This window comes from Aspergillus alliaceus (assembly GCF_009176365.1).
Source record: "Aspergillus alliaceus strain CBS 536.65 unplaced genomic scaffold BDW43scaffold_66, whole genome shotgun sequence".
Classification (NCBI taxonomy): domain Eukaryota; kingdom Fungi; phylum Ascomycota; class Eurotiomycetes; order Eurotiales; family Aspergillaceae; genus Aspergillus; species Aspergillus alliaceus.
This window is the reverse complement of record NW_022474749.1, coordinates 166632-181756: the sequence shown is the minus strand read 5'-3', so window position 1 is coordinate 181756 and position 15125 is coordinate 166632. Positions and strand designations below refer to the sequence as shown.

At 47.4% G+C, this 15125-nt stretch overlaps 6 protein-coding genes across 6 annotated transcripts; 3 read left to right on the top strand and 3 right to left on the bottom strand.

The window, feature by feature from the left end:
• Positions 1–160: 160 nt before the first annotated feature.
• Positions 161–1497, bottom strand: BDW43DRAFT_291585 (sucrase/ferredoxin-like domain-containing protein). Its single transcript, XM_032043632.1, has 2 exons — positions 894–1497; positions 161–840 (listed from the first exon to the last, which is right to left on the bottom strand). Exons 1-2 carry the CDS (start codon positions 1182–1184, stop codon positions 265–267), a joined length of 867 nt encoding a protein of 288 aa, XP_031895220.1. The 5' UTR covers positions 1185–1497; the 3' UTR covers positions 161–264.
• Positions 1498–2169: 672 nt separating this feature from the next.
• BDW43DRAFT_291584 (putative C6 transcription factor) lies at positions 2170–5117 on the top strand. The gene is made up of 5 exons (XM_032043631.1): positions 2170–2921; positions 2978–4262; positions 4329–4633; positions 4693–4779; positions 4832–5117. The coding sequence occupies exons 1-5, from the start codon at positions 2262–2264 to the stop codon at positions 4907–4909; spliced, it is 2415 nt and encodes an 804-aa protein (XP_031895219.1). The 5' UTR covers positions 2170–2261; the 3' UTR covers positions 4910–5117.
• Positions 5118–6356: 1239 nt separating this feature from the next.
• On the top strand, positions 6357–7162 carry BDW43DRAFT_303984 (uncharacterized protein; the record flags this gene model as incomplete). Its single annotated transcript, XM_032045512.1, has 3 exons — positions 6357–6534; positions 6628–6867; positions 6978–7162. 3 exons carry the CDS (start codon positions 6357–6359, stop codon positions 7160–7162), a joined length of 603 nt encoding a protein of 200 aa, XP_031895218.1.
• Positions 7163–9543: 2381 nt separating this feature from the next.
• On the bottom strand, positions 9544–11220 carry BDW43DRAFT_291582 (arsenic resistance protein). The gene is made up of 4 exons (XM_032043630.1): positions 10753–11220; positions 10559–10701; positions 10412–10498; positions 9544–10339 (listed from the first exon to the last, which is right to left on the bottom strand). The coding sequence occupies exons 1-4, from the start codon at positions 11018–11020 to the stop codon at positions 9689–9691; spliced, it is 1149 nt and encodes a 382-aa protein (XP_031895217.1). The 5' UTR covers positions 11021–11220; the 3' UTR covers positions 9544–9688.
• Positions 11221–12769: 1549 nt separating this feature from the next.
• On the bottom strand, positions 12770–13383 carry BDW43DRAFT_323004 (HHE domain protein; the record flags this gene model as incomplete). The annotated part of the gene is made up of 2 exons (XM_032049661.1): positions 12770–13090; positions 13150–13383. The coding sequence occupies 2 exons, from the start codon at positions 13381–13383 to the stop codon at positions 12770–12772; spliced, it is 555 nt and encodes a 184-aa protein (XP_031895216.1).
• A 423-nt stretch (positions 13384–13806) lies between these two features.
• BDW43DRAFT_219324 (putative arsenate reductase (Arc2)) lies at positions 13807–14616 on the top strand. The gene is made up of 3 exons (XM_032039381.1): positions 13807–14018; positions 14079–14193; positions 14255–14616. Exons 1-3 carry the CDS (start codon positions 13863–13865, stop codon positions 14443–14445), a joined length of 462 nt encoding a protein of 153 aa, XP_031895215.1. The 5' UTR covers positions 13807–13862; the 3' UTR covers positions 14446–14616.
• The last annotated feature ends 509 nt before the right edge of the window (positions 14617–15125 follow it).

Here is a 15125-nt window from a genome sequence, read left to right as displayed (position 1 = left end):
CTACTGAGTACTAGGTATAGTAGTAGTACGAGTAATCGGAGTTCCGTCGTTGGTCCCTTCCGGTCGCGTGCGCGAAAATCGATTTAATTGAATTTCTCCTTATTTCGCGCGATTTAAATTAAATGACGTAACGCGTTCCTAACCCTAACGTTTTCTATTTTTTACTTCTTCGGGTTCAACATCAACATTCTATCCATTATCATTACCCAGATATATAGCTAAAACTCTAAGCATCACAGTATTCAGCGCAAGATTTTTATAATGCTACCAGCTTGTCAATCCCCGTTGTCGGTCAAACCCTCCTCGTAACTGCGACTCGGGATGGACGACCTTCCCTTGCAAAATGGTATAGTTGACCACTCCCTCACAATGCTCCGGCTTCACTCTCGCTAGCCAGATCATCTGTTGCTCTTTTTTCCGATAAATCAAAACATTGGCGGAAAACTTGTGGCCGCCCACGTGGGAAACAAAGAAGATCCCCACACCCCCAAGGCGCTCGTCATCCGCATCGCGATATAACCCAAGAGGTCGCAGATGCCGCTCCATTTCTTTCTTGATTAATGGGGCAGTTATCCCACAGCGGGCATCTCTCCGCCTGTGAGAGCAGAGAAGTACCACATAGTCGTACTGGCATGGTCGGGATTGCAATCGGGATGTGACCGGTTGCCCTTTAGGGGCATCAATGAAGTCGCCAACTAGCGCCCTAACATCGCCAGGGGTCACGGAGTCTACGAAGGTAAACGAAGGCAGAAGCAGCACGGTGGTCCCTTGGGGGCTCTTATCTCTGCCGTCTACCTCGTTGTCCGGCTTCTTGAGGTTTGATGCCGAGACCATAATACGCTATTCTGGTTAGATCATGCTGAATAGGTGGAATTTGTGTATGAAGTACATACCCCGTGCTTGGATTGATTTGAGCTACTGTCAAAGGCTTCCATTAAGCTTCCTTTTTCATTCTCGACTCTCTCCACCCAGTCTGATTTGCCTGTGGCGACCAAGACATGCGCGTGGAACTCCTTGATGTGCCCATAGAGTGGCCGGGAGTCTTCGATCTTCACTTTCGATGGGAAGTGCACCGTGCAATCGGCACAGTCTAGTTTGCAGTCTGGTCCGTCGTGCTTTGGGTCTACCGTTGGGAAGATATAGTTGGCGTTGGGCTTGCCTAGTGATAGGAGTGATCGCAGCATCGTTGTTTGGCTTTTATCTATTTATCAGAATTGCTGGCTAGGTGGTGACAATCAAGATGGGTTGGAAATTAGACTTGGCGAATAACTTGAACGGTTAGACTAATCGTGGTGGATGTTTTGTTTGATAATATACACCCCGACTAAGCTCGGAGATGTGTGATCCCCGAGCACCGAGCTCTATCTCCGAGAGCCATGACATGACAGATAATGCAGAGGCAAATCCTTAAAGTATATCTTGCTGCCTTGGCCTGGGCATTGCATCATAGGTGGGGTAGTAGTATGTAATGTCATCTGTGATGGTGTGGAATGCCTCGGATATGAAACATTACCATTGTCACTCGTAGGAGTCACGATGCCAAGAATTTCTAAGTATGTTGGTTGATGGACTTAAAAATTTCGGCACTCGACTTCTGCTTCCGTATTGGCGGTGTACTGTACGTAGATAGTCTATGGCGTCCAGTTTAGATCCGTTATTCTATTTTTAGAGGGGACCCTCATGGTGGTGTGGCAGTGGATGGATATGTACTGAAAGGACCTGGTAGGTGCCTACTAGTACCACGTATATACGTAAGATAAATGTAGGTACAGAGGACATACATACTTGAGAGGTATTTTTTAGGTACATGCAGAAGATCTCGGAGATACCGCGCTGCGGGAAGATTTGAGCTTGACCTATTTAAGCAATTTCAGGCACCAAGGTTTTATCGAAACATAAAATGACTATTAATGTATCATGCCCATTTACCCCTTTAGGCGTAAGTCTATAGTCCACAATATAGAACTAATAAATATGTACGCTAAGATACGAACCATAATAAAAATCAACACATCAATTAAAAATGAAAAGAAAAGAAGAAAATTTAAGGCCCGGCGAGAATTTCCCGAAGCGGTTAAGCCCGAGCAGTGGAGCAACACGTAAGCTTATCAAGGATCTCCGGCTGAGCCGATGTAAGTCTTACTCTCCTACCCGACCCCCATCGAGAGAATCGGACCAAAAATTCAAGCAAGAAAAAGGGCTAAGATGTCCAATCTTCACAGACCCGACCAATTGCCAACAATTCGACCAATTCCTCAACCATGATGGATGTACAACAACAAGAACATCAAGCGCTGGGGGCTTCGGACCCGGAGCCCCAACCGGAGCACCGAGTGCGAAAGAGACGCCGAAGGACAGTGGCGTGCGTGCAGTGCCGTAGCAGAAAGCTCCGCTGCGATAGAAAGCTTCCCATGTGTAGCCGTTGTGAAGGCAGCAAAACACCTACCTATTGTACCTATGAGAAGGAATTCCTTTGGCAACAACCCAATACGGTGGTTACACCCGCGATCCCCGAGCGCGGTCCCACCACTGTCGCCCAAGCCTCGCATCTGGCTCGGACTCACCCTGCCCCAGACTCGGCGTTAAGCGGTTTAACTCGGTCGCAACCGACTACTTCATCGGATACGCGTCCCGCTCTAGAGAAGCGAGACCATTTCTTGGAGACCGTCCTGGGTGCCCCCAAGGCCGCCGTCAATCAAGAGCCGTACTTGACCACTGACCTGTTGCAGCATTCGAAATATCATAATCATCATGTTGCCTCCGTAAACCAACATGGGATGCCCCCGTACCGCTACGGGGACGACGAGGACCCTGCCTCCCCCTCCCAACAGCTCGGTATCTCCCCTAGAATCATGATGCGAGGAAAAGAAACCAAGACCCGCTTCAATGGGTCCGGTATCTTCGCCAATTTGATCGCTCAGGTTGGTTACATCAGAACTGGCCATCGAGACACATCATGATTGACAAGAGCTTCTAGTTCCCAGATATTAAATCGTTCGCGGAGGAGATTCGCGTCGCCAGCCCGCAACTGTCCGCGCTGCGACCCGACCTCGCGAGAGTGAAGAGAGGCCTCTGGAAGCGGAAGCCTCTCAATACCCCCTTCCCGGAACCCACGACGCTCTCACTCACCCAGATGCTCCCGTCGCGCCGCGTAGTGGATGACCTGGTGGTGTTGTATCTGACCTATTATGAAGCCACGCACCGTGTTCTTCATGTTCCGTCCTTTCTCAAAGAGCTCGATGAATTTTGGGCTCAAAGAGATAACCCAGACTTTGTATCCCCACACTTCGTGGTACAACTCCTTCTGGTTTTGGCCTGTGCGTGGAACCTGGCAGATTTTGAGACACTTCAAATAAAGAACGATAACGAATCCAATTTGACATGTTACACCGCAATAGAATGGGTCCTCCATACCGAGAGGTGGATCGAGAACTCCCACGTCAAGAGACCCGACATTACAGCGTTTCGGCTCTATATCCTCCTGATGATTGCGAAGAATGCGCATGGAATGAAGCGTAGTAAGGCCTGGCTTGATACGGGGACCCTGATCAAGCAAGCCATGCTAGCAGGGTACCATCGGGATCCCAGCTTGTACACGAAGATCTCGACCTTCAACAAGGAAATGCGCCGGCGGATATGGACCACGATCTTGGAGCTTGATCTGGAAGTCTCCCTCGAGAGAGGGATGCCTCCTTCGTTGCAATATGTAGACTATGACACGGCTCCAGCACTCAATCTAAACGATAATGAACTAACGGAGACCATCGACGAACTTCCGTCGGAGAGGCCACTCAGTGAGATGACCGATACATCGTTTCAATCTGTCCTGAGAGAGTCCCTTGCTTTACGTCTCAAGGCTTGTAAATTAATGCATTCGCCCCGGATAAGCTGTCGCTATGAAGAGATCCTTCACATGGACTGGGAGCTGAATAGATATCTCTCGAAAATCCCCTCCTGGACGGCATCCGAAGGGGAAGACCTGCAAACTCAGCACAAAAGGATTCTGATAAAGTCTCTTTTGCAAACTAAGATTGGTCACAGTCTTTTATCTATCCACACACCATTTGCCATTGAGACCCAAAAAGAACCCCTTTTTGCGCAATCCTCACGGACTCGTCTAGAAGTGGCCACCATGATTTTGTCGACGCAGAGACGGCTGCATGAGATATCGAGGCAGCTGTCTCTCTCGATACTGGGTAATTGGACCGTGCAGGCTTACTGCTCAGTATGCCAGTTACTCCACGCGGGGACTAACAGTCAAGGTACGTCTTTATGTAAACAGAACATGTGTATCCGACTAAGGACCCCGTGCTAAAAAATCAACGCAGCTTCTTCTCTAATGTCTCTACCCCAGACACTCCCGGGCATGCCAGAATCCTTGATAACGTCAGTGGAGATGACCTTAACCTGTCTGGAAGCACATCTCCTCCTGGTGGTGAAAGGTGCTAAGGAATACTTCTTCATGTCGACCATCTTGGCTTTGGCCAAGGCTAGATTATGGCCTGGCCAGGCAAATGTCTACAAGCAGGAGGTAGTGGATCGAGTGATCTTTTTCGCTCAAACTCTTTTCACGCGCCACGCCAACTGCGATCATCTAGGGGATCTGGGAATGGGCAGTTTCAAGACCAATCAAGTGAGTCCGATTTCTGTATTGTTGAAACTAGCAGAATCTAAGGACCCTAAAAACTCTAGGTCCCAGTCTTGAATCCAGACTCGGGAATGGCACAGCCTTTCGTACCTAATATGAATATGCTACAAACGACAGATTTTGGCATTACGGTGAACACCCGATTGCTCTCGCTTATATGATAATTGGCTAACATTAGAACAGCCGTCTGGAGAACTAGACCCTTTCCTTGATGCATTTGACTGGGGAGATCTAACGGGGATTACGTTTGAGGGATACTAATACACTAGGTATACCAGTAGGAAAGCCCAGCAATGAAAATGTAGCAGACACGCCATCTGATCCGCTTTTGGCTATTTACATGATGCCTTAATAGTGACTAACGCCAACCTACTTGAAGGTAATGTTCGTGTGTACATGACATGGACCTTTTCGCAGATCCAAGAATATATAAGAATGAGGTGTTCCGATCTCAAATCTGATCGAAACCTTTCCTGACTTTCAGCCCACAGTAGGGGGAAACATTCGTCATTGGTTGTGCGACGACGACCTTAAGATTCTAAAAAAAAAAAACAGAATCCTGGCAAGAGACCTAAGCATTGACAGCCACGTACAAGATGATTTGTGGTTCAGGTGCCCAGTTTTGGCTCGAGTCTCCCGCAACATCAGTGCTTCCATATGCAACTGACCCACCCGCCTTGAATGAAGAACTTCGGTGCATGAGCCATAGAATCTTTTTATTATTTTCTCCTCCACGGACCCCATGGATTGTAACTGTAACTTGACTTATCTCTACAAAATTCCTGACTTGACTCAAGAAAAATGTACTTGGCCACAAGATTCCGCCGCTCAACCATGCCGTGAAAGGAATACTATGAATCCTCTTTACCTGGCTAGCTCTTAAGCCTCGATGAGCCCAGCTACCCCTGGAGACTGAGGTTTTGTCAGCATTTAGGCTCCTTCCATTGCCTGCCACCATTTCTTCCAGCTCATCTCTTTTCAAGAACATCATCTCGCAATGGCTAATGTGCCCGTCCGTACCAGAGCTGTGTTCCATCCTTTTCGTCGTACCTTCTACGCTGTGACTATCGGATGCATCCTTTGCTAATAATAGCTGCAATGTAGGATATGCCAGCGATGAGTGGTGAAAACGTACATGCGCGTTTCATTTTCCGAGAGCCGAGTGATATCCTCCAGAACCCTAATTCTAACCCTGCTATGTGTATATAGACAAAGAAAACCTAAGCACTAAAAGGCCCCATCATGGCATCGTCCAAAGTAGACTGGAGAATCTAGGGTCTTGAACTAGTGATATTGGTGGCGGCCTATATTTCAATAAAAGGTGGCGTTCATCCTGACTTTGTTGGGAAAAGCAATCCTAGGATTGGATTATCGCCGGATCATAAAATCCACCAGCAGCAAAGCCCGGTAGGCTGGCTTGGGGGACCATATCTCTACCCTTATTCCCAAATGTTACCCCATTTCCCGCCCGTGACTCTAGTCAAGCAACAACTACCTTAAGGCTGTGGGTATGCCCTTGATGGATGGGATTAGATACTCCCTACGTCTATAGCCCTCACAGGTAATAGAGTTGTCCCTCTCTGTACGTCCTATACTAGGTATCCAAGGTTGCGATATAACTTCATATACACACCGTAAAAATCTTTGTCAAAGATGTATACCATAACGTGGCTATTTCGCGCCCTCTATTCAATTCCCTTCCTCAACTATGCAGCGGCCTCTCCAACCTGCGCCCCAACGACCGATCTACGCAATTGCACACAAAGTACTTACCCCGGACGCAGTCCAGATGGCTCTGTCCCACGGCGCCAATGCAGTACGAGTTGATATAAGCCCTTGGTACTCCGGTTGGTGGACCGACCACGACGGCTCATTCATGAGCGATAGTTCTTCCGCGCATGGGATTTTTGAATCCTTCGGAAAAGCCCGCAACATCGTATTCGTGTAGCTGAACATTCACAGCCCGGATCGTTGCAAAGAACGTCAAGCCTGCTCTATCGAGGCATTGTGGGACTTAGCCCGGGAGATACTCGAGCCGGCAGGCGTGCGGGTCCTGTACGGCTTTGGTCAACCCACCATGACTCGTGGATATACGGTGATCCGGGATTCTCTAAATGAGAACGAAGCAGTGGTTATCAGTGGCAGGACGCACGATGTGTTGGAACGGTATAAGGCCGCTGGTGAATCTATTCCTATCGACCGGAGGGTTATGGATTACGGTAATCTCCAGTTTTGCCAGACGCTAGATCTCGACCCGGAGCTGCGCTATGCAAGCTGAGCTCGAGACCAAGGCCACCTTGCCAAGGTCTCTAGTGGGGTCAGCACGCAGGGAGATACCCAATGGTCCGTCGTCTATTGGATGAGGCTGCTATTGATGGATTTGTCTATGGCCACTCTGACGCTGACTACGGGGATGATGACGGCACTCGGGTGGCTATTCGGGATATTGTTGGCTTCGTGGATTCACACTCTGATAGCCATCGGATGGCGACGAGATATGACTCGCCTTGGTAGTTTGAGAGCAATGTTGACCGCTTGTTCTTTGAAAGGACGAACGATAGTTTTTTGTTTTGTTTTTTTTATTTATGTATGTATGTACTCCCTGCTCCACTCCTCGCCAGAAGACAGGAATCAAGCAAATCAAAACGTAGACCCTGTTGAACCTGTTCCATTGAATGAGTAAAAAAACGATAAATGTAATGAGTGGCATTTCACTGGCGCCGGAGCTCTAATACGGCGTGATCCTCCTAGAACTGAGAACCTTCCGAAAGCCTGACTGCGGCTGAGTGTCGTACACCTGCACCGCACCGCTTCCAGGAGCATGATCCCTCCATTTCCTTTATTGGCGTTGATAGACCGCCCGAGCAGTGAATGCCAAGGAGTAGAACAGGCTATATTACACCCTCTGTGTGCAACCACACCAGCCTGGGTTGTGGGATTTCCTCCTGGCTCTGGGGCTCTGAATTTAGAATCAAGCAGTGATAGCTTCCCTAACGAACAGAAATTCAGCACTTTAAAGCATTAGTGATACGCTTTTCCAGGAAAACCAACTTGCCAGAGGGGGTGAAATACCTCAATTACGAAGGGCACGACTAGCCTGACAGTTAAGCATTCTTACAGAAGCGAGAGCCTAGACTTTCATTGGCATCTACAACTAAAGATTGGGGTTTTAGGTCTAATAACTGGCCATCTAGTTTTCAGCCTAGAGATACTCTGGCCAGGGCTTACAACTGCGGAGCGTCAGAGTCTCTCCTCTACGCCAATACCCCAATACCCCTTGCTATCTATGGTCAAGATCCAAATACGCATGGGCACACCTGTATCCCCCATGCCTCAGATGACAGGATGAAGCCCAAGCATGTGAGCCCTAAACTAGTGATCAGTTGAGGTTTCGTTTCTGGTCACTTGATAAAGGCTCGTAGTCCATAGTTCAGCTGTCAATCGTAGTTATTCTTCTATGGCCAATGTTACAAATTTATTGGAAATTGCTTCGGCTCGATGCATGTCAAAGTAGTAAGTCCCCATTCGGAGCCCATATTGAGCAAGGTAAAAGAACGAGCTGGTTTATTTAGGGTCATGAGATCAGGATGAGAAGACAAACTGTCCCATACGTCTATTTGTGTTCTCAGCTACGATAGGCATGTTTCTCGCAAAAAAAAAAAAATAGAAAAAAAAAGATATGGAAAATGGAAAATGGAAAAGAAAAAACCCGTGTCTATGCAATCCAGAGTATAGAGAGATGCTGGACAGTTTATTGTTAGCACCGATAGAATCTAGTAAGGATTCAACATCTGCTTATCCATTTCTCTGTAACCTAGTTCGGTCGGGAACATTGTAAGTACTCCACATAATGATCTATTTCTGGCGGAGAGGGGTGAGCAATAGGCGATCAGATGCTAGTAGGGCGTTGATATGAAGCAAACACATATAAAGGCCACATCTATCCCATCTTGCAGACAACCCTCGATCATCGAACCTATCAACATCACTCCTCCTTGGCCTTGATCGTAGGTACAAGTACAGTTACACTCCCCATCCCGGCGTCGCCACCATCATTATCAACCTTACACTAGATCAATAAGCATGAAGGCCAACCTCAGCCTTCTTCTCATTGCCGCCCAGGCCACTATAGTTCTCTCAACCGCAACGCCTAGAGACAATCATCCCACGGAAGTGGCCAGCACGTCCCCTCCCGCGAGAGACCTATTTGCTCCCAAGGAGTGTCGGACCAGGTCTCCTTACGGCTGTTCGGAGGACAGATGGTGTTGGAAGCAATGTGGTCCTGGTGGTAAATGGTGTTGGATGGCTAAGAACGGGGGACGTGGCGAGTGGAAGTCCTGCACTAGTGCCTCGGATTGTGTTCCTGGTAACGACGACAGTGATTGCGGGAAGGGGGGCTGCGCGGCCTGTGGTTGTGGATGTTGAGGGGTTTGTTATATTTTGCAGTGGTGGGGTTTCATATAGCTTTATATATATAACAAACCTAGCCTGTCCCGTATCTCTTGAGATGAATGATTCTCTGTTGGGGTTATTCACAAGTACTCTCAGTCTTTCACGACTTCGAACTCCTTTGAAGGTCTCCCACCGCGTTAATATCATCCTTTCCCCGGGCTGTTGAAGTTCTCATTTAGGATTTCATACTAATACCTAGAGCTATTTTTTCAAAATAGTTAGAAACAAGCAGATATAGCTTTCAACCGATCTGGTTCACTACTATAGAATTAAAATAGAAACCCGGGATTCATTCTCCTCTATTGAGCACCTGAAAGTGGAAAACAAACTGCACATTTAATGGTATTGTTTGTTCCACTTAAAAAGGCTGAACAGCCGTCTTATATGTGAAGACGGAGAAATCAAATCAACTTATTGGTACTCCATCTCTGTAATGAGGTATGTGGCGCTCTGCTTCTATTGCCTTGTGGAGCAATTAGGGCTGGGGTCACCTGAGCCTACACCGCATACTAATCACTCTAAATTACATTCAAAAAGCAGAAAGAGCTGAATAAAAGTCCTTCTAGTCTGAATCACAGATATATAAACCTAATCCTCCCAACCCAATCGAACCGCCACCAACCTCACAGCATAAACCAGCCCCAAGAGCACCGGAACCTCAATAAGCGGCCCAACAGTAGCCGCCAGAGCCTGATTACTATTCTCTCCAAACGTCGCAACAGCAACGGCAATAGCTAGCTCAAAATTATTACTCGCGGCCGTAAAACTCTGCGTCGCTGCCAACCTATACCCAAATCCCATCTTATAAGCGACGAAAAGAGTCGCAAAGAATATAACACCGAAGTAAACGATAAGCGGCGCGGCAACACGGATCACCGAGACGATCTGATGCACAACCTGGCGTCCTTGAGAAGCGAAGAGCACAAGAATTGTGAACAGGAGTCCGATTAGGGATAGCGGGCTGATCCATTTTAGGAAGACTTGGTCGTACCATCGTGCGCTTGTTGGCCGTCGGAGGATGAAGCGTGTGAGAATCGCGGCGCCTAGCGGGATTCCGAGGAATACGGCGACGCTTTTGGCGGCCGTGCTGTATTCGAATGTGACGGTGTCGCCGCTTATGATTTGGATGAAGAAGACGCCCATGGGTGCGAATAGCACCATTTGGAGAAGGGAGTTGATGGCGACTAGGATGGCGCAGTATTCATTGTCACCTCCAGCGAGACCGGTCCAGATTAGGACCTACTTGGGGTGTAAGTTTGTAACATATGATGATCGGTAGGATGATTAGCGGGCTGCTCAAGTTTTGCTTACCATAGCGATACATCGTGCTAGGCCGACAAGTATTAGCCCTTGTCGTAGTTCTGGTTCATCAGGAAGAAAGGCCCAAGCCAATGCTAACTAGAATAAATTCTTGTGAGTACTATAACTAAGGAGCATCGTTAACGTAGGTACACCTACCATGAAGAATGGAGCAATGATCCAATTGATGACTATGCTGAAGGCAATTTGGACCCAGATCTGACGAGCTCGGAAGACGTGATGTAAACTCTCATATTTTACTTTGCAGAGAATGGGATACATCATAACAAGAAGACCAACGGCTATTGGCAGTAGGGTTAGTGACTGGGGATGACATGGCCAGCGACACTCACCTATTGGGATCGATACTCCCACAAATTTCCCTTTTTGTAATGCAGGTCCAGTGCTCGGAACGAAGTTGCCCAGAATAATCCCGATTGCCATGGCGAGGAAGATCCATACTGCTAGGAATCGGTCAAGGAGTCCGAGATCCTTGAACGCAGAATGTTTTACCTTGGGCCTGTCCGGGGACGCTGAATTTTCTTGCTTTTCCACATCGCTCATTGGAGCAGTAGGATGGGATACATTTTTGGGAAGTGTCTGTGTCTGGGTAGAAGCCATCACTGTATGTTTCGGATGGGGGAATATCGTAAAAGTACTAGTAGGTGTAGGTGGTCCTGTGGGTGTTTGATAATAGTAGGTTTTATAGGGTTAGAAGGACATACTTAGAAGGACATAATAAGACAATCCTGTTTAGTTACCAGTTCTAGAAGCATGAAGGTATGAAAGCTAGACTTGTCTTCCCTCTCGCCTACTCTCCCTTCTACTTGTTTTGGGGTTTTGATACCAATGCCCTGGCATGTCACTGGCAGACCATGATTGGTCGAGGTACTGTGGAGGGGGATGGGAACGGTGGGCCTCACTTATAAAATTGCTCAGCCAATCAAAGCATGAGAGTGACATATACTGAATCCTAGGGGGTACCGGAGTATTAGGTAGAGTACACCTCTTTTAAAAAATAAACCCATTCTATGAGATAGACACTACAAATAATGTACCCGTCTATATTCTTTATTTTGGCTCATGATCTCAAAAATCATTCGCAGCCTCCACTTGGACGACTACAAGAAACTTCTTCTCAAGCCAAATTCTTGCCAAGACCTGGCAGATAGTGCCGACACCTAGAAGAAACATACTCTTCTGTCGACGAGCAAATTCTTTGGTAGCAATTCCAGATAACCCAGCAGAGCAAGTATAACGAAATAAAACAGATGGCACGTACTGCCTAGCCAAAGCCGATTTGACTTAATAATCGGTTCAAGGCAATGGGGAAGACAACGCCGCCGGTCGCTGCACCACTCACCACCAACCCCATAGCCCAGGCACGACGAGTGGTAAAATACTGCCCTACTGTTGAAACTACAGGGTTAAAGATCATACCACATGCGGTACTGCCAAGGATACCCTGAGCCAGAATGAATTGGTAGTGTTTGGTGCTCAGGCTGGTCATAATAATGGCGAAAACTAGGAGGGGATAACAACTGTCTGGAAACCCTATCAATCAGCTATTGGAAGGGTAATTAGAGAGGAGCTCCCTACCTTTTACATCTAGGCGATCCGAGGGAGGCCCACGGATGGTACCAGAGAGGAATAAGAAAAACGCGACCCAATCCATGATATTGTGCTAGCGGAATAGTCGACAAGGAAGGTAGTAGAGTAGTAGGTTTGAAAAATCCTGGGACGGGCTAAGTTAGATCTTCATCAGTCGAAGGAGACGGAGCTCCCACTGACCCAAACGTGTTGATGAATACAAAGGTACACCTAGAATACCCCATCTAGTTAGTTAGCGTGCGAACAGGTCAACCTAAAGGAAGGATGACCGACATCTGCGCAGCAAAGGCCCCCAGGGTGACCATCCACGCGCGAGCACCGCCATTGGGAGGAATGGATTTTTTCTGGGATTTCTCGGTCCTCATGCCGAGGCAAACCTTGGCACCAAAAAAAATTACTGATAGCTAGCAATGGTAAAGGGTGTTGTGTGTCTCTTGAAAAAGTAGAAACAATTTCGGAGTTATGGAGTCGTTACCGTTACCTCCACAACAGATCCAAGGCCGACATAGTCTCCTGGTTTTTCTTCGACTGTACTGGTCTTGTCGATCATATGGGACACGTTGAATGAACTATGACAATAATACACCTGCGCTTTCACGATATTCTCTTTGAAAAGGTTTGCCTATATTTCTAGAATTGGGCTAATTATGCCTTATGTCCAAAAGAACGTAGACTGTACACCTCGAATTAACAACTAATAGTCTCGATTATATAAGGTACTGTTATTCTTTCATGGATTGGAGAAAGCGAGTCTATCCCTTATGCATGCTGAGGCCACTTGCGAAACAAATCCGCCAACTGATCAAAAGGTGCGGTCACCAATCCCACGGCGGTCTCGAACGGCGGCTTACTCGGTGCATCGGGATGGGCTCGCGTGGGAAGAAAGATCTTGGTCCAGCTGAACGACCGGGAAAGGTGAGTGCTTTCTTTTTCAGTTAATGCCTTCTCCAATTTAGGGAGTTGATTTGTTTCCTCATCCGTGATACGCTGCCTTAGATGGCTCATCAGACTTTGAATAGATGGGGTGTATTCGGAATTCGAAGGATCCAGACTCTGGAATTTTTTTAAGTCCTCCTTGATCTTTACTATGTTGTTAGTACAGTACACCCACAGCACTAGTTCGAAGGATTCTTTCTCACAGTATGGTTCGCATTCCGGTTTTGACTAGCCATAGCAGCCCCATCTGGCAGATGTTTCTCCAATGCAGGGTAAAGGACAACTTCTTTCCCGACTAAGTTACGAGCCAGCTCCCAGGTGAAAAGGTTTTGGAATCGAATTTGCTCCTTCCTGTCGGACTCGTCGACGATGCGAGCGTAGCACGCTTCCAGCGTTCTGTGGTCCTCCTTGACCGTGTCAATGATGCGGCCTACCATGGTGATAGCTTATAAGTGTAGATAATTAAATATAGCTTCAGTGAAGATAGATGATCACTACCTGAAATAATTTCACAGCTTTCTGAATAATGAATGATATTCCGAAAGTCAAGAGTAATAGAGTCAATTATGTCATTATGAGCGAATGTTAGTCGCGAGATCTTGGTGTTTGATCTTAAGTTGTGAACCAGATCTAGAGGATCCATGGAATCATATTGAAGCTTATTAGATCATTTCCCAGGTACAAAGAACACTCGGAGATCACTGCATTCAATCGCTGAGCGGTCGAAAGTGAGGGCGGCAGTGATCCTTCCTACATTGCGGATTCGCAGCCAATCAGAGCCGAGGAGTGACCTACCTAACCCTACCTCCAATAGTTAGCAATCTATTATTAAGTCTTGATATTTAAACTCCAACCCCGCTTGTTTTCGCTGTCCAATTTCCAACGATATCAGAAAGCACTTCTACATTCCCCGAAGATGGCTTCGACTGAGGTCCCATGGCACGCGGCGTATCCCGCCCCAAAAAGGGTCGCGAACATCCTATCTCGGCCCGCTTTTTTACAATGGCTTAAACAAGGCAAGACAGCGGGAAAGGATTTCGTCTTGGTGGATGTCCGACGCGCTGATTACGAGGTATGTTGAGGAGCCCGTGCATTAATGGGGTGCAAGCGGTATAAGTTGACACGTGGATAGGGTGGCACTATCAGGGGGTCGATCAATCTTCCAGCCCAGAGCTTGTACCCTACTATTCCGGCACTCTATTCGCTTTTGTCGGCGAGTAAGGTGGAATATATTATTTGGTATTGTGGTTAGTTTCCTGCTCAAAGATTAGAGAGTGTTTAAGAAACTGTTACCTGATAGATGTACAGGGTCATCGGGTGGTCGTGGAACACGGTCCGCTGGTTGGTTCGCGGATTACATCGAAAGTCAAGAGGATACAACGCTGAAGAGCTTGGTACTAGAAGGTGGGATTAAAGGTTGGGCTGCGGCAGGACCGGAGTATACGGACTTGATGGACGAATATGACCCATCAGTCTGGGCGAAGCTAAGTTCTAAGTAGTTGAAGTGCTCAGCACCTTATGTGTCCCCGGTTGATAAAGATTCATGAGATTTTACCAAGATCTCGTTGCAACGCTAAAAATGAAGATTAGAGCCCGCTGTTCTAGTTGTACATGTAGAATGGTTTTTCAATAAACTTGCTCTACCGGGGATTGTAGGCACTGGATGAAAGCCAATAGCATGCACATATTGGTACCGGTTTACATAGATTCCCGATTATACCTCTTTGTACCTGTTGCTCTCTTCTCCTCCCGCTCGCTGAAACGATCACCGAAGACGCCCATGTGAGGCTGCATCGGAATCGTCTATTTCAAAATCTCCTCCACACAGTCCAACAGCCGGTCTCAATTCCCACTAAACATAAGTTGTTGGTCCCTCGGTGGGCCTTCGTTTGGGAATTGTGTATAGAATCGAGGACAGACTGGGAATTGTGAACACCTGCATCCACCGACCGAGAATGCACAGGAGTTAACTGCATTGAAAGACTGTGATCCACACAACCCTGAGTAATGGCAAGCATTCAACCCTATGTCAGGCGGACGCTTCCTGTACTAAGAGAGATCCAGTCAATCTAGTTCCTAAATACCACAGATCAATAAGTAGCATTCCCCATCCTATGTTGCTTAATCGCGGAGAATGAATGGATCGATCACTAGCCTGGTCTTTTTAGACGCGTATTAC